Source organism: Hippichthys cyanospilos, chromosome 9, assembly GCF_059441005.1.
Source record: "Hippichthys cyanospilos isolate Australia breed blue-spotted pipefish chromosome 9, RoL_Hcya_1.0, whole genome shotgun sequence".
Lineage (NCBI taxonomy): Eukaryota > Metazoa > Chordata > Actinopteri > Syngnathiformes > Syngnathidae > Hippichthys > Hippichthys cyanospilos.
The window spans coordinates 1,219,625-1,241,676 of NC_142377.1; the positions used below are offsets into that span (position 1 = coordinate 1,219,625).

The window sequence follows — 22,052 nt, forward strand, 5'->3', positions numbered from 1 at the left end:
ATTTAAAGCTTAAGTAACAATGTGTACCGCAGTAGTTCCACGTCTGATGAGGGCCCGTGGCAAGTGCATTTATAGTTACCCCGTCTGTCTGGCATGCAAGAAACCATTACAACGTGTCTTTCCGCAATACAGTATAGTTTTTTTTTCCCTTAAAAATCTGCGAAAGACCAAGGGCGTGAAAATCAAAGCGCGTAGCGAGAGATCACTGTATATATAAAAATAAATAAATAAATAAATAAGATTGCTGTGTATGGAAAGGATTAACGGTTGCCTCAATGGAAGCGAGATGCAGTATGTACCTTATCAATAATTCCATGTTTACTTTTAAGTATGTTAGAACGTCAAGATATTTGAAGTTCATGTTGTGCGATCCAGCTCTCCTCGCTACCATTTTATTTCAGTGTTTTACTGTCCTCCCGGTCCATATTTTGGGTTCTTAGATTCATTCCCTGAACTTGTGGCCGATTTGGTAAGTCAGATAGTATATTAATTATGGGTGACTAATATCCAAAAGAACTCCCCGTCACGACCACTGATTTCAGTGTTTCAGGCGTAATAGAAGCAGGAAATGCACGAGATTGATAATGTTAGATTTAGTGTTAACTCGTGGTTTAGCAGCCTCAAATGTCACAATATTGCCGTATACCAGTGCTATGTCTGATCATTATCTTATAACATTTGAATTCTTAGCTCAGTGTGCTCATTTTGACCACAACCAAAGTTATAACATCTGCAATATTAATTCATCAACCACTGCAGCACTTTCTAAAATAGTGCCTTTTGCATCGGCTTTTATTTCATCCTATATTGGTTCAATTGCTCACACATGATTTAAACATTGTTCTTTTAAATGCCCTCAACTCCATTGCAGTGTTAAGATTTAAAATTTGTCTGAAGAGGCCTACACATAGGTTACAGAAGAAACTCGCGCACTTGTTAAGTAGGAAACCAAACTCAAGGTCTTCCGTCAGGCCTGGTGCTTGCTGAAATATATGGAGGCTCTTAGTTTAGCTAAAACAAATTATTTCTCCAGGACTATTGGTCTTGATGAATACATCCCTATATATTTGATATATATTAATATTAGCGCTAAAGGTATTTAAATCATTAAAACAACAAAAGTGCCCAAATCGATGCTCCTGCCTTCTTTTGTTTAAGTAATTATTGCACACTTTCTGTAACGCCTATGAACTTCATTTCACTTCTCAAATATCACTGTGTGTATCTGCTATATGATATGTTTTACTGAAATTGATGATCCGAACTACCAATGATTTCTAAAGGAAAATCTAGAAAATGATCAGGGGTGGCCAAACTTTTTCTTATCACTATAAGTAAAAGATCAAGTATTTTCTCTTAAAATACACCTCAGCAACAATCTAAATGCCATGTAATAATTAATTTTAGTTGCTACAACGTTTTCAAGAATTTTTGCAATGAACAGGAGATGTGGTACTGGCCTATAATTGCAGAGATTCTCAAGATTGAGGTTAGCTTGCTTAAGTAGTGGTTTAGTAGCAGTCTTAAAAGCTCCTGGTACAGTGTCAGAGGAGAGCGTCAGATTGATGATACTTATGATAGATGGCTCTAAAATAGAAAACGATTAACGATTTTGTCTGGAAGCAGATGAACTAGCAGGTTGTCTGTTTTGATGCAAACCAATTGTGTAAGGTTTTCAAAGGATACTGCATTAAAATGGTACAAAATCAGCTTCAAACAATTTATTGAGGACAATACATTTGTGGCAGTTTGCATTTAAAACAAATTTGATAAGTCATCAGTTACATGTAACTTTCTGGCACAGAAACGATGAGGTTACCAAGGTAACAACTGATGTGAGGGAGGAGCCGCGAGTTGTCTGTCGCTAAAATGAAATGTACAGCATCCTCTTCTGAAGTTATTTTCATCAGTATGTGAAATCCTGGGGGAATGAAAATAATCAAATTGAATTGAACTTCTTTACCTGAATCTGATAAAATGAAAGGAAGCAAATGTTTTTCCACAATAGGCCTCAGTTCCTCTGCTTGCTGCTGACAACAAAAAAGGGTGGTAGCATGATCTGCTTGCAGTTCCTGACTTAGCTCATCCCAGAGGGCCTTAAAAACATCTAATTTAGCAACAGTACCACAAGCGGTAGGAACTGTCAATGGCAGAAAGGTTTGCTGAAAGCACATGTGGATGTCTGGCAGCAAAGTATACCAAGAGAGGCCATTTATGGTGCTGAAAACAGCACTGCCACTTAGGGTGATGGGTATAGGCAACCTAGGCTTCAATATAAGTTGAAACACAGGAGACAGTGTCTCTCTAAAAACACAGGGAACAATGAAGTCCCTGAGTTCTTCATAGTGATTGTTGTCTCCTAAATTGAAGTGCAGGTGTATACTAAAGATCTGATCAAAGCATGAAAGGTTGCACATGGTGTGTGTAAGCTGGTAGTGCAACGTAATCTGTGAGCCAAAGCAAGAGTCTTTGAATTGTGCCCTATATGCTTCCAGGCCAGGGAAGTCGTCACTGGGGTTTAGGTAACTTTCCAGACTAGTCTTGTTTCTCCCCGCTGGCACGGGATATTTTAATTCAACCAGCCTGATTATTGGTTTATCCATCTGATGAATTGTTAGCACACTTGTCAGTCTCCCAGTGTCTGCCATGATGGAGGATAGTGAGAGAGTGATATTTTGTCCTTCCTCCCTCAAACCTTGTGTTAGAATCCCTGTCATTTTTTCTTTTGAGATAGTAGTCAGGAGATTGTAATATAATCGGGCATGATCTTGAATGTCTGCATCAGCATAGCAACAGACAAGATGTTGCAGGATGTTGGCAAGAGAGGTAACGATTGAGTCCAGGGTGGAATGTGTCATCAAGCGCCGGCAAAGCTGCAACACACTGTTTCCCAAATGCCAGTCACCAGTCCTACACAGAGAAGATCTAACGATGATGTCGGAAAGTAGTCGGAGCGTGCCCAACTGAGAAATTTTCCCTTCTTCTGCCACTCGAGCAAGCACCTTGAGGTGCCAGCTAATGTCTAATAAGGTAAACTCAACAGGTGGAACCTCAGTGATAATCCCCTGAAGGGCCCTGCAAAGTCTTTCAGACCAGTTGCATTCAGCAAACATGTTAGAAGTCTGATCAACCAAGTTGAGAATATGAAGAGCCATGTGAGGTTGAGAGTGATAAAGCAAGCATGTCTTATCTGCAATACTGTTACAGTATCTTTCCATGCGACAAAAACAGACAAGAAAAAGGAAAACTTGCCTAAAAAATGTGACAACAATCTCTTGACTATGTCCTCTCATCACAACGTTTAGAATCAAGCTGAGGTGTTCATAGAGATAGACCAGACCTTTGCTTTCCTCCCCATCTTTTCCACCCTCCTGGTATACCAGCAGCAACAGATTGAAACGTGCCAGCATAGTAGCACAATCATTGAGTACAGTGGGTGCAAGTGTACAGGCTAATTGGGGAGTTAGCAGCACAGGTGGCGTTTCATGACCATTTCCGTAGCCGATGGGCCTGTTCTCAGGAAAATGCAGAATATAGTCCATGAAGAAAAGCTTCTCTGGTTTACTTAGCAATGGATGCTGTGAGAGAACAATCATTCGTCTCAAGATGAAAGCTTCATCGTCAGTGCTGAACAGGCTGTCCGTGTAGGCATACTTCATCAGCAGCGTGCTATGAAGAAGGCAAACCTGAAAACATTGATACAGCTTAATTACGAAAACACAATGATGATAAAAAAAAGTCAACACTACAGTAATCCCTTGCGACATCGCCTTGCCTATCCTCAGTGCATCACAGATTTTTTTTGGGGGAAAAAAAGCTATATTGCAGAGACACATGCAGCGATCTGTCATTTAGCAAGATGACTACAAGATGCAGACACCATTGAGGAGTTGGATTTAACTTCTGAGCGGGAGTGGGTTACAATTCCTGCCCTCATTGGTTGATTACCATGTGGGAGTGCCTCTTGAGTTTAATGACAGATTGCGTTGCCACTCAAGTGAGAACAGTACTTTTTTTATTGTCAAAGTGGGGGATATTTTTGAGTACACGAGTGGCTGAAAGGGTTTGAGAAAGGAAAGAAAGCTTTGGTATCGTCTTAGATTTTGTAATACATTGGAATTTCAAGGCTAAAGTGTTTTTTTTTTTTAGTTATTTTTGGTCAGCTACTTGCTCTTTGTTGGACATAAAAGCAACTGTGACTCAACGTGATCCCTACGACGAACAGCCTCGACATGGAAAGAAAAGGCATAACAGTATAGTTACTGTATAAAAGGTTGAATAATTTAAGATTAAAGAATATGTGTACAGTAATCCCTCGCTGTATCGCGGGTCATATTTCATGGGTTCACTGCTTCACGTATTTTTTACAGTGTGGATATTTTTTTTAAAGCGCATTGTGCTCTGAATCCTGATTAGGCGTGCCGAGAGGAAACACACATGTCTGTGTGCCTACCGAGCGCAACGGAGAAATGTACAGTTTTGGAATTGTTTCTTCTTTTTTTTTCCCAAGATAGCGCCCACCAGGGCAGACGTCTTTGTTGCGCTCTTCCATCACAGACACTTTTTATTTATTTTTGCCTTTTTGGTCAGATTGAATATACGTCTCTCACGCGCAACTGTACGCTACAGCAGGGAGGCACTTCTTAACATCGGTAAAGTTCATAATAAACTTTTACAGTATCTAACCTCGCGGACTTTGGGTTTCTGTTAGGCCTGGACTAGCCGGCAGCTGAAGCGGCAAAGGCGGAAATGAGGCAAGAGGGGAGGCCTGCATTCTTGGGCTGCTAGACCACTGGTACCTAGTCTGTTGCTTGCTAAGGTTCGCTCCCTTGAGAATAAGATCCACGGGCAAACCCGAACAAGCATTGATTATCAGTTCAGAGAGTGTTGTGGTTTCACTTCCACTGAAACCAGCCTGGCAGAGGATACACAGGACTCAGCGATCGAGCTGTAAACACATGCTGTTTACCGAGGAGACCGGACATTAGCTTCCGGTAAACACAAAGGTGGTAGCGTTTGTGTTCAGCCCCTTCTACCTGCCTCATGAGTTTAGCGCAGTGTTTATAACAGCTGTTTACATACCACCACGAGCTAACACCGCTAGCGTGCTAGGCCAGCTGCATGACATCATCAGCAAACATGAGACCAAACAACCGGACGCTGTACACTGCTAGCGTGCTAGCCCAGCTGCATGACGTCATCAGCAAAAATGAGACCAAACACCTGGGCGCTGTATTCATCATAGCTGGGGACTTCAACGACTGCGACCTCAGGACTTTTTTTTCCTAAAGTACTATCAGCATTTAAACTTTTTGACATGGGAAAATAACATCCTGGACCAAGTCTACACAACGTAAAAGGTGCTTACTAGGACTGATGAAACTGATTTAGTGCTTAAGGACTGCTTTGACTGTACAAACTGGGATGTGCTTAAAACCGCAGTCGTGTGTAGACACTGACACAGCAGATTTAGGTGAGTATGCTTCCGTAGTTACCAGCTACATTAGCACATGCATAGAGACAGCTACAATTACCAAGCATCTCAGAATATATCCCAACCAAATTGCCTGAATAAACTGTGATGTGAGGGCCAAATACATTTCAGGCATAGCTGAGGACTACAAAAAGGCCAGATATGACATGAGTAGAGCCATCAGAGATGACAAGAGACAGTACAGACAGAAGCTGGAAGTTTTTTACTCCACCACATACCTTCAATGTGGGAAGGACTTCAACACATCACATATTATCGACAGAGGAGCAGCGCAGTCACATCCAGCCAAGCCACACTGCCAGATGACCTGAATGAGTTCTACACCCGCTTTGATGCTAAGAATCCTGATCAGCAGAGAAGGATACTGGGTATGGAGTGTGCACGGGACCCTCCTCTCATGGTGACACCACCAAGTGCACAAGGTTCTGAGCCGGATAAACCCGTGCAAAGCAGCCGGTCCAAATCACATCCCCAACCGTGCACTCAAGGTTTGCTAGTTAGAGCTAGCGTATGTGTTTGCGAACATCCTTAACCTGTCCCTTGCACAAGCCTTTGTCTCCACCTGCTTCAAGGCCACCACCATAGAGCCTGATTACAGCTCAGCATTCAACACAGTCATCCTTGACAAACTGCCAGATAAACTCCTTACACTCTGTCTGCTACTGGGTGCTGAACTTTCTCACATGCAGACCCCGATTAGTCAGAGTTCAAAACCGCACATCCAGCACTAGAACTGTAAGCACGGGGACACCCCAGGGCTTTCTCCTGAACCCCTTGCTTTACACACTCTTCATCTAAGACTGTCACCTCTGTGAAGGGAATCATATATTAGGTTGTTATCATTATGTGCTTATTTCATTGTTACCCATCTATGCAATCCTAGTTCATTTTGACCCTGTCCTTTTGACCCAGGAGGAGCGGCTGGGCAGTTGAATTAGCGTTGAAAAACCCACAAGTTCATTTACCCAAGCTTTTTCCCTATGCCTGGCATATAAAAGTCAATCTTGGCTGGTCTGAGTTACTCTTTTTGCTGCTTAGCAGCTAGGCTTGTCCTAGTCTTCTTTTAGAGATTTCTCTGACAACCTCCCAAAACAACACCGGCATGGGGGGGTGTTGAGACAGCATATAGGAAAGAGGTGGCAGACCTTCTGGCCTGGTGTTGCAGCAACAACCTCAACACAGATGAGACCAAAGAACTGATCGTAGACCCAAGGCGGCAGATGGAGCCACACAAACCACCACTATTCATTAATGGGACAGAAGTGGAGAGGGTGAAAGTCTTCAAATTCCTCGGCACCTACATCAGTGAGGATCTCACCTGGTCCCAAAACACTCGACAGATCATCAAGAAGTCTCAACAGAGACTGTACTTTCTGCGGGACTGAAGAAATTTGGTATGCCAGCAAAGACTCTCAACAACTTCTACAGATGTACAATCCAAAGTGTCCTCTCCATCACAATCTGGTACGACAACTGTATAGCACAAGACAGGAAGGCTCTCCAGCATGTCAACAAGACCTCACAGCGCATCTGTGGAGCAGCCTTCCCCTGACTGCAGGACATTTACCACACCAGGCTTCTGCGGAGAATACACAACCTTATCAGGGACAATAGTCACCTAGAACATATTCTGTTTGAACTGCTGTCATCAGGCAGACACTACAGGAGCCTGAGGGCCAGGACTGCCAGGCTAGCAAGCAGCTTCTACCCACAAGTAAAGGAAATATGTGTATTTATAAACACAATTCATCAATAAAATAGTGAGTCCATGTAACTGTGCTATTCTAATGAGGATTTGAGACAACAGGAAAGATTCTGCTGCCCATTGCACTCAACCAGGAATGATGACTCTGACTTCGTCTCCTTCACCAAAGCTGCTGCAATCAAAATACTCAACCAGCATTGATGACTCCCTGAGTTCATCTTCTTTCAACAAAGCTGCTGCAACCAAATCACTCAACCGGCAATGAGGACTCTCTGATTTCGTCGTCTCAACAAAGACTGATCCGCGGACAATGACCTTTGAATGCACGAACGCAGACACTCACACACACATATGCACACACACATGCACGCACGCACACGCATGCACGCACGCACACGCACACACACACACACACACACACACGCACACACACACTCCTCAGTAAGACCATGCCTCACAAGTGTATAAGAACTGGATGCAAAAGATGAAACATGGTCACTGTTGCGGATATTCATGGTAGTAACAGTGGTCCGACGCCTCGTGAACTTTTCCACTCTCTATTTGGATTAAATCAATTGTTTCACTATGTTGCGGTACGGGCGATTTTTCAACAAAAATGAACATGCGAGGAACTAGTTTGACGCGAAAGGTTTTTCTAGGTTCCTTCACAGGCCATCCAGATTCTGAACACATCCCTCACACACTAATCTGCCTCTTACTGCATGCACAAATGCACCTTACAATCCTGCACAGTGGTCTATTAATGTTTTATTTTTAGTTTTTGTTTTATTGCCTACTTTATTATTTGCTTGATGAGGAACATAGTCTGATCTGGGAAGTGAACAAAAGAATTTCATTGAGTGGTACTATAAGGCATTTGACAATAAAACTGTTGAATCTTGAATACTATTAATCATTATTATATTGAGTGGTACTACAAGGCATTTGACAATGAAACTGTTGAATCTTGAATACTATTAATCATTATTATCATATAGGAGCGCAAGCTAAAATTATTTTTGGACAAGTCATTCGACATACGGTTAAATAGACTGCTGAGATTGGAGATTTCCTCTCTTGCGTTTCAAATGCAGATTTGTTAGTTTTTTGTTTTTGTTTGTTTTTTTCCCCCTAAACTGCTATTCGGTACAGTATTTCATAAAAAGAAACCTGATGAATTGATGTACTGGTTAAAATACACAATTCGAGTAGGGAGGATTTAAAAAAAAAAAAAAGTAAGAATTACTGGTAGATGAAATGTTTAAGAAATTAAAGGAGAAAACAAATCAATTGTCCAAAAATAAGAAGTTGCCTCCTTTTTAAATGACTTTTAATAATGATCCGTTCATCCGCTCATGGGGACTTGGGTCGTGAGGGCAGTAGCTTTACCAGGGAAACCTAGACTTCCTTCTCTAGTCCCACTTTATCCAGTTCCTACGGGAAGATCCCCAGGTGTTCCCAAACCATCCATCCATTTTCTTCCGCTTATCCCGGGTCAGGTCGCAGGGGCAGCAATCTCAGCAAGGAAGCCCAGACTTCCCTTTCCCCGGCCACTTCATTCGGCTCCGCCGGGAGGATCCCAAAGTGTTCCCAGACCAGCCGAGAGACATAGTCCCTACAGCGTGTCCTGGGTCGTCCCTGGGGTCTCCTCCCAGTGGGACATGCCCGGAATACCTCACCAGGAGGCGTCCGGAAGGCATCCTAACCAGATGCCACCTAAGCTGGCTCCTCTCAACGTGGAGGAGCAGTGGCTCGACGCTGAGCCCCTCCCAGATGACCGAGCTTCTCACCTTATCTCTAAGGGAGACCCCGGACACTCTGCTGAGGAAACTCATTTTGGTCACTTGTATCCGGGATCTCGTTCTTTCAGTCACGACCCACAGTTCATGACCATAGGTGAGGGCAGGAACATAGATCGACCAGTAAATAGAGAGCTTTGCTCTTCGGCACAGCTCTCTCTTCAACACGACAGACCGGTACAGTCCGCTTTACTGCAGACGCTGAACCGATCCGCCTGCCGATCTCACGTTTCATCATACCTTCACTCTTGAACAAGACCCCAAGATACTTAAACTCCTCCACTTGGGGCAGGACCACTCTACCCTTTTCAGACTGAGGACCATGGTCTCAGATTTGGAAGTGCTGATCTTCATCCCAGCCACTTCACAAGTGAATGCAAACCACTTCAGTGAGAGTTGGAGGTCATGGTCTAAAAAAGCCAACAGCAACACATCGTCTGCAAATAGCAGAGATGCAATGCTGAAACTCCCAAACCAGACTCCCTCACCGCTTCGGCTGCACCTAGAAGTTCTGTCTATAAAAGTAATGAACAGAATCGTTGATAAAGGGCAGCCTTGGCAAAGTCCAACACCCACTGGAAAAAAAACAAACAAACAAAAAAACATATACAGTGGGCCCCCGGGTTACGAACTTAATCCGTTCAGCGGCTACGCTCGTATCTCGAATTGCTCGTATAGCGGGCAATCCAAACCCATGTTAATTCGTGAGTGCGTGCAACGCGCGCAGAAGCCTTAGGTAAAATCATCACGCTGTATACATAAATTAATATAAAGTGACATAATCTACTGTACAGTTGCATTAAATAACAAATACAAAGGATAAATGACTTTTACCTTTGGAAAGACGTGACTTGTGCTGAGATAAGCAGAGATGAGCAGAGATGAATGCTCGAAGTCAATACGGTAAATCAGATATGCTATTGGTCTTACAGTGTCAAAGTAACTTTTTCAGTCAGGGTTTTCTCTACTTCCTTCCATCCCAACCAGCTGTGCCATCAAGCTAGATAAAGGCGTTCGGCCAATAGCATATCGGCACTTCTGTGATTGACGTGTGACACCGGCCAATAGCATCTCCGTGAGTGAGACCGGGTGACCTTAATCGACCAATAGCATATTGGCGTCTCCTTGACTGACTGATAATTATTTGCACTTTTTTTTTAAACGGTTGGAATGTATTGACATCTTATTGATTAAAACACATTTAAATCTGTGACGATTTTTTGTCCTGCAATCGGCACACTTAATTTCATGTCAACTGTTTTTCCCGACGTGAATTGAGCACGGTGGAAGCGGAGAGGTGGTTGTGTGTGTTGCATTTACTAGGCAGCACACTTATGGCTTGTTCGAGCGTCAGTTCACCTTTGGTTACAACTCACAAAATTGCAACAATGACGCTGTCCCAATGCATATCGGGAGATCGCCGACTAACCTGACATGCAATCTTGTCTAGCAACCATTATATGGCGCTGTATCATCACCCGTAATACGGTGCAGAGATTAACCTCTTGAGTTAATACGGCAACGCATATAGGCTATTGGTCTTACAGTGTTACAGTAACTCTTTCAGTCATGGTGCAAATCACGGAGATACTAAAACATCATCCTCTTATTTCTTCCTTTACCGCTGCTAGTAATTTTAGAAGCTATGTCTAACAGATAAAGTTTGCAAAGTCTTCAAAACATTCCGTTTTTCACTCATTTTGTCTACTTCCTTCCATCCTGTCCCATCAAGCTAGATAAAGGCGTTCGGCCAATAGCATATCGGCACTTCTGTGATTGACGTGTGACGCCGGCCAATAGCATCTCCGTGAGTGAGACCGGGTGACCTTAATCGACCAATAGCATATTGGCGTCTCCTTGACTGACTGATAATTATTTGCACTTTTTTTTTAAACGGTTGGAATGTATTGACATCTTATTGATTAAAACACATTTAAATCTGTGACGATTTTTTGTCCTGCAATCGGCACACTTAATTTCATGTCAACTGTTTTTCCCGACGTGAATTGAGCACGGTGGAAGCGGAGAGGTGGTTGTGTGTGTTGCATTTACTAGGCAGCACACTTATGGCTTGTTCGAGCGTCAGTTCACCTTTGGTTACAACTCACAAAATTGCAACAATGACGCTGTCCCAATGCATATCGGGAGATCGCCGACTAACCTGACATGCAATCTTGTCTAGCAACCATTATATGGCGCTGTATCATCACCCGTAATACGGTGCAGAGATTAACCTCTTGAGTTAATACGGCAACGCATATAGGCTATTGGTCTTACAGTGTTACAGTAACTCTTTCAGTCATGGTGCAAATCACGGAGATACTAAAACATCATCCTCTTATTTCTTCCTTTACCGCTGCTAGTAATTTTAGAAGCTATGTCTAACAGATAAAGTTTGCAAAGTCTTCAAAACATTCCGTTTTTCACTCATTTTGTCTACTTCCTTCCATCCTGTCCCATCAAGCTAGATAAAGGCGTTCGGCCAATAGCATATCGGCATTTCTGTGATTGACGTGTGACGCCGGCCAATAGCATCTCCGTGAGTGAGACCGGGTGACCTTAATCGACCAATAGCATATTGGCGTCTCCTTGACTGACTGATAATTATTCACACTTTTTTTTAAACGGTTGGAATGTATTGACAATTAATTAAAAAAAAAAACACACATTTAAACCAATGACAATTCTTTGTCCTGCAATCGGCACATTTAATTTCATGTCAGCTGTTTTTCCCTTTAGCTGTACAAACACTACACTTAAATGGTAATATATTTAGACACCGTGAGTGAGACAGTCAGTGTGAGATTGTAAGACCAATAGCGTTCACGTTACCGCCATAAGTATCTATTAATGATTGTAGATGACGCAACTGCTGAATATATTGACGCAGTTAGGCGAGAACATTTCTACATACTCAATGGCTGGTTTGACGGAATGCTCGCAAGACGAGAGGTTTGCTCGTAAGCGGAGGACAAAATTCTCCCTGATCCACGCTCGTAAGGCGGAATGTTCGCAAATCAGGATGCTCGTAAGCAGGGGGCTGACTGTACATATATATATATATATATATATATATATATAAAATACATATATACACATATATACACACTGTAGGCTTCGGTGTTACTACATTAATCGGTTCTGTATACATGTATACAAAACATCATAAATAAAAAATAAAGAAAGGATTCATTTACCTTAGACTAGCGCTTGTTATGCCCATATTCCCTAGTAAAGGTAGCGTACTTCATATTTCTTTATTATCTACAGCTTTGTTTCCTAATAAATCATCTTCTTACTTCTCTCTTTAACAGCACTAGCAAACTTGGGACCCTTGGCTACTTCAAGTTAGAATTAAGTAGTAAAATGCACTATAAATAGGGTTTTGTAACCACTCGCAATCGAACAAAGCTTGACTGTTCTGCCATTTTGACATGAGTGAGGCCGACCAATAGCAGACCAACATCTCCATGAGGAGACGCCAACCAATAGCAGACCAGCATTGTAGTCATGCGTTGCGTGGAAGCAGTTTGACAGCAAAAGTAAATAAGTGCAATCACCTAAAAACGCCAGCAGATGGAGGCAAAACAACACAAATACAGCCAACCCCCTAGGGTCATGCCAGTTGTTTTTGTCGCAAATCCGGGAAAATAAGGTAAAGCGGGGATGAAAAAAACGCAGCATTCAACGTCGCAACATAAAAATAACGTAAGCCAGGGACGCTGTAACACGGGGGTCCTTTGTGTCTTCATATAGAATCTGTTATGAAAAGTCAAACTTTTTTAATTGCAAGCAAATTAATGATGGAAAGCAATGAGTACAAATAATGACGTGATTGGCAAGGAGTACAAACCTTGCTGGTTCCAAGCATGCGCAGAAGCTGACTTCTAAATATGGATGGGGGAACAGCTGGCACCATGGCAATGACCTCCATCAGTCTGTTTTGAACTTCCGCTTGACATAGTGGAGTAAGGAGGAAGGAATTCTCCAAAGTGGTAGACAGGACTGAACACAAATTCTTACAGTCTCGCCCACTCTCAAGAATAGGCACAGTGGCCATGTGACCCCATACGAGGGATGAGAAGATGGCTGAGTCCTTATCTCTTTGGGCCAACTCTGGGTCTGCTTCCCAATTGACATTTGTAGTTTCCCCTATCAGTGATTTTAGATAATCATCCCCTAATCCAGGTTCAAAGGCAAGCTGATAAACACAGTTCTTCAACATCAGAGTATGGAGTCTTGCAAATGACTGATGGAGTCTTGAAATTTCTTTGGTCCAAAGTCCACCTATGAGCTCAAGATGCTGAGACAGTAGTCGAGGGCAGCATAACTCCAACTCTTGGAGGCATTCACATGCGATACCTCTAAAAATAACACTGTTGCCATGGAAGACAGATGTGTCCTGCACTATTTGAAGGAGAATATCCAGAAAATCCACACATCCATGTAATTCTTTGCTCACACAAGAGCTACAGATGAGGAGAGAAGTCAGGGTGATGAGGAGGCAACTGCGAAATTGAACACATGTATCTGAACAGTGGGCAAACAGTGACAGGAGCTCCAAGATTGTCTCTTCACCAACGGAGACAGTGGGACAGAGGAGGACGGGTTGCTCACATAGTGGGACCAGCAGATAGACCTGATGTGAAAAATAAATATGAGCAAAGTGTCATTACAGAATAGTAATAGCCAACAGAATAGTTTCAGTTCAAGTATGCAATGCATCATTATAAAGGCGTTACACAATGAGTCAAACAGCGATTTTGCATCATACAGTGTTCCCTCCCCACTTTGGGCTTCATTGCTCAGTGCTTTGCATTATCTTTTTTTTTTTTTTTTTTTTAATTTGACCAAAAACAACAACAACAAAAAAAGATTATTGTGGAGAGACGGACTGTGAAGGTTACCTGCATGCCCAACTAAGTATAATTGAGTTTACTGTAAATGCACATGCCACGGGCACTCCTCGGACATCAACCTACAGAAGTACACATTTTTACTTAAATCTTCCATCCATTTTCAAAAGCAGCTTATCTTCAAAGGGCAATAATTTGGAGAGTGAAATGTTGAACTCAAGATCATCTGGTATATTGGAAGAGTCAGCAAACAGAGCCAGAGAGTTCCTGTGTTCGCCAGAATCATCAGAGCCTTGTGAGCATGTTCTCCACGGCAGGAGAAATCACTAGCAATCGCATCAGACTTCATTTTAAATCATTAGAACATTTTTTTTCCATAAAAATTTGGAAACACAAATAGTCCAAATAATTCATTATTTTGTTCTCTTCGATTTTCACATTGATACATGTACACATTATTTAAAGATAAGGAATAATTTGTTGTGAATGCAAAGAATTAAATGTATTTGGTGACACAATATCAATACAATATGTCACTGTGCCTGCACGCCTTATCAACCTAGTTGAAATTGCAAAAGCAGAAAGTTTTTAACCGTAACCCGAAAAAATGCTGATTTGTCATACTGTAGTGATGAAGTGCCCTTGTCAAAAACTGGGCATGCATAAAAATATTCTGTTGTAATGACTTGACATAATCAATGCTCTAATTATGCCATATGAAATGTTCTAACTTTTTTCTTTTAATTTACAAACATATGTACAGTGCATAGCAATGAGTACATCCCCCCTGAAAAAGGACCTTTTTCACAGTACTGAAATGAAAATAAACAATATATCCCAATTAGTTCTTTGATTGTTTATTGCACCTAAGTTCTTACATTATAACTCAAATAGAAACGTGAAAAGATAACTTCAATTACAATGTTTTCTTTTTCTGTGAAAGTTGGGTGCAGCAAAAATGAGCACACCCCACAACAAACACAACGACATCCAATACATTTAGTACTTTGTATGGCCTCCATTATTTGCTATTAACAGCCCAGTCTCCTTAGAATGGAGTGCACAGATTGACACTTGGCTAAATCATTTTTTCCCCCATTCTTCAAGGATAAGATCTTTCAGAGCCAGGATGTTGGATGGAGAGTGTACTCAATCTGCCTGTTCCTCAAATATACGGTTCAGATCAGGTGACAAACTTGACCATGCCTGAAGTGATGGAAGCATCTTAGCTTTTAGTATAGAGCGGTACTTTTGAGAATTCATAATGTCATCAATGAAATTCAGTTGTCCAACACCCATAGCACTCATGCAATCCCAAAAAAGTACACTACCCCATCCATGTTTTACTGTGGCACAGCACACTTTTCCTTGTACTCCTCACCCTTGTGTCGCCAGACTGTTTTGAAACCATCACTTCCAAAAACATTGATTTTGGCCTCATCACTCTAGAGCACACATTGGGCATTCTACGGGGTGCTCTTTTTGACCCACAAAGAGTTTCTTGGAATTAAGAAAATGAATGCGACAGTACTTGCAACATCTTGCATTTTGGGCCGCGACTCGGCTCTTAGTGGCCCGTAAAAAATTGTTTCGAATTAAAAAAAACATTCTTTAAAAAAAATTGCATTGTCCGTAGACTAAAACAACAGTGCTCTTTTACTTTGAAACCTCCAGTGTGCGCGTGTCATTTGCATATAGGTAGTCTGTCAGAGTGCAAGTGATTAGCAAGCAGTAATTGTAACGGTAACACTTCAAAATGTTCGCCCACGCCAAAAAACGAAAGGTGGGTGCCGAATGCAGTGATTTTAAAAAATATGGACTTCTAAATATTTATTTAATGAAGTCAAGGGTAAACCTGTGTGTTTGGTTTGTGGTGAGTGGATCGCTGTGTTTAAGGAGTATAACATGACTTGGCATTACGAGACAAAAAATACGGAAAAAAATAGACTTTTGACTGAGGCTGGGAGACCACACATAGCCGAAGACTTGCTAGCGAAGCTCGAAAAGCATCAAGGCTATTTTACCAAGCTACACGCAACCTGTACTGTAAGCAATTTACGGAGGTTCTGGACAAAAAAGAAGCATTTGAGAAAGTCCCACTCTCCAGGCGAACAGTGACTCTCTGCAGTGGCCCTACGCAATATTTTCTGTTTCTTATTTGGCTCCCTGGTGAAAATAATGGCCCACCGCTGCTCCGGAGTATACTCAGTAGCCTTTATCCTTTTCAGCATGGAGTCTGTTAAACTCGAGGTAGGATTTTTTTTTTTTTTTGTACGGGCTTTAGTAGAGGCTTCCTTTGGGGACGACACAGATCTATGCCATTCTGCCATTCTAGTCATTCCAAATTCAGTCTCGACTTCCTTAGACGACCGGTGTGCACTTACATGCAGATTTTTAAAAATTTTATTCATCGAGAGGCCCTCCTGCCATAAGTGTTAATTTTCTTGGCCGGCCTGTACATCTCTGTACTTTGGTTGCAGTTTCATTTGTCTTGTATCTTTGGATGACTTTTGCAACTGTGTTCTTACTGATAAGGATTAACTGATCTTCTTGTAGTCTCACCTCTCTTGTGTAAAGTAATAATCCGCTTTCTCAAATCTAGAGACATTTCCTTAACATGAGGTGCCATTGCTGTCAGCAGGAAATGGGAAAGGCTGCTTTACTTTAAGTAACAGCCTTTTGTTGCCAACTGTCTAATTAACACCAGACTAATTACTGTAGACTCACCTTTAGTTTGTTTGTTCAGGTCCACATTGGGAGCCTAAAAAGTTGCTTTACTCTGAGACATTCATTGGGGTGTACTCAATTCTGCAACACGCAAATTTTACTAAAACGGGGGGGGGGCATTTAACCCTTTGGGAATTGTGAAAAAATGGTACACTTTTTTTTTTCCTTCCAAAAAATGTCACTGCTTTTGAGGTGCCATAATGAAACCATTTTTGAATGAATTTTTACATCCAACCACTCAAAACGCTCAGTGGCATCAGACCTATTCATACGTATAAAGCAGGGGTGTCCAAACTTTTTGCAAAGGGGGCCAGATTTGGTGTGTTAAAAATGTAGGGGGGGCCAACCTTGGCGGGCGTATCAAAATTGAATTGACATTAAATATTGAAATTGAATATTCACTACACTTTTTTTCCACTTCAACTTTTTTGTAACAGTTGAACAGAAGTAATTGTACTCTTGGGTGCAAATTACATTTAAAACATAAAAATACATCTCACCATGGCAGTTTATTATTTATAAAAAAACACAATAACAGAGAAATGAACAAGTAATAGTCATATTAACAAGTGCAGGACTCATTTAAAATATGACATTAGTAACTATAAATGTTGACTGGATTTTTAAATGGCTATTATTCTGGAGTGAAAACTTAAAAAAAATTTTAATAGTAAAAAAGCAGTAATGGTCTTAAATAATATGGATAGCATGAAGACTTCACATCACACACACTGCTTACAACAATAAAACGAGCACTTTGAAGAAACACATAAAATAACACATCAGATCTCAATATGAAGTTGGATATCTATACAAATAACGACAGAGTAGTGTCTTAGGAACAAAAGAATGCAAAGTCTTTTCATGGAAATAAAAGTTTTCAGCCTACAGAGGGCTTAATTGTGTAGACACCATAAAATCAGAGTGGAATGAAGATGTGGCAGGCTAGTCCATTTTTTTCAAAACTTCTGTTCTGCAACCCAAAATGCTTTTCAGTATCTTGTGTGGTCCCCACGAGCTTGTTTGCATGCTTGAAAATGTCGCGGCATGCTCCTAATGAGACGACGAATGGTGTCTTGTAGCCTTTCCTCCCAGATCTGTGTGAGGGCATCCCTGAGCTGTTGTACAGTTTGAGGAGCAACCTGGACCGAGGACCAAATGGACCAAAACATAATGTCCCTGAGATGTTCTCTTGGGTTTAAGTCAGGGGATCGGGAAGGCCATTCAGTTGTTCATCCTCCAGGTACTGCCTGCATACTCTTGCCATGTGAGGCCGGGCATTGTCGTGCATTAGGAGGAAACCAGGACCTACTGCACCAGCGTAGGGTCTGACAATGGGTTCAAGGATTTCATCTCAATACCTTATGGCAGTCAGAGCATCATTTTTTAGGCAGTAGAGGTCTGTGTGTTCCTTCATGGATATGCCTACCCAGACCATCACTGACCCACCACCAAACTTGTCATGTTGAACGACGTTGCAGGCAGCATGACGTTCTCCTTTTCTTCTCCAGACTCTTTCACGTCTATCACAGGTGCTCAGAGTGAACCTGCTCTCATCTGTGAAAAGTATAGGGCGCCAGTGGCAGACTTGCCAAATCTGGTGTTCTTGAGCAAATGCCGGTCGAGGGCCACGGTGCTGGGTAGTGAGCACAGGGCCCACTATCGGGCGTCGGCCCGACATTCACACCAGTGGCCCTCTGGAGGTCATTCTGTCGGGCATGAGCAGTGCTCAGCCTGTTCCGCCTTGCACAAAGGAGCAGGTGTCAGTCCTGCTGAGGGGTTGAGGACCTTCTACAGCCCTTATCAGCTCTCCGAGAATACCCAGCAGTCTCCTGAAATCTTCTCCATGTTCTGGAGATTGTGCTTGGAGACACATTAAACCTTCTTGCTGCAGAACATGTGGATGTGCCTTCCTGGAGAAGTTGGACAACCTGTGCAACTTCTGTAGGGTTAAGGAATCACCTCATTCTGCCAGTAGAGATAATTACGCAAGCCAAAATCAGCACGAGTGGAAAACCAGCCAAAAAAGATCAAGAGGGAGAAACTTGAAATGATCTCCAAAAAACCAGTCCTGTTTTGAGGGTTTTCTAATTGTTGCCACTGAACTGCACCTGTTGTTAATTCCATGAACACCAATACAGCTGAAATTGATTAACCAGGCCCTCGGCTACTACAACCAGAAAATTATCAGACAGGTTTAAATCAAGTCATGACACGCCCAATAAAAAAAGTGTTCCTTTCCTAATTTTTGCAAGCTAATATATATATATATATATATATATATATATATATATATATATATATATATATATATATATATATATATATGTATTGTTTTAAATGTGAAAAATGGGGGCGCTACTTCGCAGGTTTTACTTATCGCGGGGATTCCGTCCCCATTAACCACAAAAAAACGAGGGATCACTGTACATATCCAAAAACATCGTTAGTTTTCCTATCAGCATAATTCTGATTATATTGTCTGTAAAGGAAGTAATGTTTTTTTTTTTTAAACTAGATATGTATGGATAGGTATTATGCCGCTGAACATTATAAGCATTTGAAAGTCACAACATATTAATAAATGTTGTTATGACACCTCAAACGCAGGGATGTTTATTGTAAAAAAAGAAAATAAAATAATAAATAAAATAAAAAAATATGGGGTGGCTCGGTGGTGCAGTGAATAGCACGTCCGCCTCACAGTTCAAAGGTCCCGGTTCAAATCCAACTGGCTCCGGCCTTCCTGTGTGTTGTTTGCATGTTCTCCCTGAGCCCGCGTGGGTTCTCTCCTGGCACTCCGGCTTCCTCCCACACTCCAAAAACATGCATGGCAGGTGAATTGGACATACTAAATTGTCCATAGGCGTGATTGGTGCGTGAATGGTTGTTCGTGTCTGTGTGCCCTGCGATTGGCTGGCCGCCACTTCAGGGTGTCCCCTGCCTACTGCCCAAAGCCTGCTGAGATAGGCGCCAGCAAGCCTGTGACCCCTGTGGGGATAAGCGGCTCTAGAAAATGGATGGATGGAAAAAATGTGGTATGTTTTTCACCATCCACCAAGAGTTAAGTGTCCTGCAGTATTCTCTGTCTCAAATATCTAGAGTTTAAATCCTTTGCACATTTAAAAAAAAAAAAAACTCTGGTATCCATATTGTTTTATTGAAAGAATCGGTGCTGGTCGGCGCTCAGGAGACAAAGACGACACTCAACAAAAGACCAACGTTCCAAAATGCTATTTAGCCCCAATAACTGGCATATTTATTTTGACCAAATGCAAGTTCTCAAAATACAGTTGACATTGCGTGAAATCATCATATGAGCCTCTTACCTATGCCGAGAAGGTGGAGAGCCAACACCCAGGCAGAGCTCCGCTTGTCAACCAGCTGGGCGTTCATATGCAACCCGCAGCAGACTCTACCTGTTTGTACTCTGCATCTCTCTTTTGTGCTTTTCAGTTGCGTGCGCGAGGAAGGGCAGGTGGCCTACCCGTCCGCCCTGGCGCCGCAACACCTGTTTCCCGATTTGTTATTGACACTTAAGTGTGTCCTTCAGGCTCTGAAAAGCAACTTACGCAATAATGTGCTCCTTTGATGAAAACATCTTATACAATAATAACTGTCAACCTCCCACAACAATGTTCTTCTTTGGTATGAAAACAAGATAGTAAAATGGTCAAAACGTCCTGACCAAAAACAAGTTAGTTAAAAAAAAACTAATTATTTATATAACCATGGTTGCACAATATATTCGGGTTTTCAATGGCTATGGGAAGAGTCACTAATTACTATTCCTCTCACATATACACATGGGTAAAAAATCTTGGAGGGCGGGTCCTACTTCGCAGATTTCACATTTCTGGGGAGATAATGTCTAGGGCGGCGGTCGGAAACTTGCGGCTCTCGAGCTGCATGCGGCTCTTTAGCGCCGTCTTAGTGGCACCCTGGAGCTTTTTCAAAAATGTTTGATCATGGAAAAAGGTGGGGGAGAGAAATATATGTTTTTTTGTTTTAATATAGTTTCTGTAGGAGGACGAACATGACAGAAACATTCTTAACGTTTTCCAATGCTGTAAAAATGTGTACAATAAATATTACATTTTTTCAACATTTCAACATTTCTGTCAACGAAGAATTGCGTCATAGCCTGCGACACGCGTTTCTATTAGCAGCACGGGATGCTAGGCAAGTGGCCATTGTAAACAAACCGGCGGCCATGAGCCATGGGCCAAAGGGAAAAAGAGAAAAATAACTGAGGAGAACATAGGATTCAACGTTTCTTGGACCGAATCATTTGCGTTTGTTGCCAATGCGGAAGGATTGACTGAATGTTTGCTCTGTAGCGAGAAGTTGTCAAATAACAAAAAGAGCAATGTGGAAAGGCATTTTCAGGGAAGGCATGCTACATTTGCAGCCAAGTACCCAGTTGGAGAAAATGAACGAGAGAAAATGTGCGATTGCATTACTTAGCTTGAAGTCCTGTGTCAAGACTAATGTTACATCTTACATGCCCAACGTTGAGAAGCTGACCAGTGATGTCCAAAAACAGAAGTCACATTATATGGGTAAGAAAACAATCCTGTCATAGGCACATATTTAGTAACAAAGTGCCTGTTTTTATAAAGTGATATCTGATTTTTGTCAGTATATACAGTGGGCCCCCGTGTTACGAACTTAATCCGTTCAGCGGTTAGGCTCGTAACTCGAAATGGCCGTATGACGGGCAATCCAAACCTATGTTAGTTAGTGAATGCGTGCAACGCGTGCAAAAACCTTAGGTAAAAACATGACGACTTTATACACATATTAAAAGTTAGTAACATAATCTACTGTACGGTTAAATTAAATAACAAATATACAAATGAAAAATGACATTTACCTTTGGGGCGAGGTGACTTGAGCTGGTGGTGGGTGGAGGCGGAGGGGAGCGCGGAGGGGAGCAGAGACGAACCCACAGAATTTATTTTATTTTTTTCTTAAACGAGAACATATCACCGGCGATTTCCTTCTCTTTAATCCGTAATAGAAGAAGCCTCTCCATTTTGTTGTTGACCGAGGTCCGTCTCCTGACAAGGAAAGTCTTGCCCTTAGAAGACTTGCTTGCTTTCATAGCCGATTGCCGAGCGGTTACGGCCATACTCATGAGCAAGGTTAACTATGCATGCGCCTCCTTCGTATTTTTTTTATTATCTCCTGCTTCGTTTCTATTGTTATCATCCTCTTACTTCTTCCTTTACCACCACTTGCAATTTTAGAAGTCATGTCTAACAGATAAAGTTTGCAAAGTCTTCACAACACACCGACCAGCTCGTGCCATCAGGCTAGATGAGGGTCTTCGGCCAATAGCATATCGGCATTTCTGTGATTGACGTGACGCCGGCCAACAGCATATCTGCGTCTCCGTGACTGAGACCGTGAGACAGTGACTGTGAGTGCATTAATCTACCAATAGCATATTGGCATTATAGTAACAT

General features: G+C 42.0%; 1 protein-coding gene across 8 annotated transcripts in view; it reads right to left on the bottom strand.

The window, feature by feature from the left end:
- ap5b1 (adaptor related protein complex 5 subunit beta 1) overlaps nt 1-22,052 on the bottom strand; it is a 49,056-nt gene that overhangs the window by 25,744 nt on the left and 1,260 nt on the right. For 6 of the 8 annotated variants that reach the window (XM_088423759.1, XM_088423760.1, XM_088423757.1 and 3 more), the window contains exon 2: nt 12,852-13,637. In XM_088423759.1, the coding sequence (XP_088279885.1) occupies nt 12,852-13,637 (786 nt within the window). Of the gene's footprint in view, nt 1-1,706; nt 3,687-12,851; nt 13,638-22,052 lie in introns of those variants that run through there. The other 2 variants (XM_088423753.1, XM_088423754.1) reach the window with 2 other exon arrangements.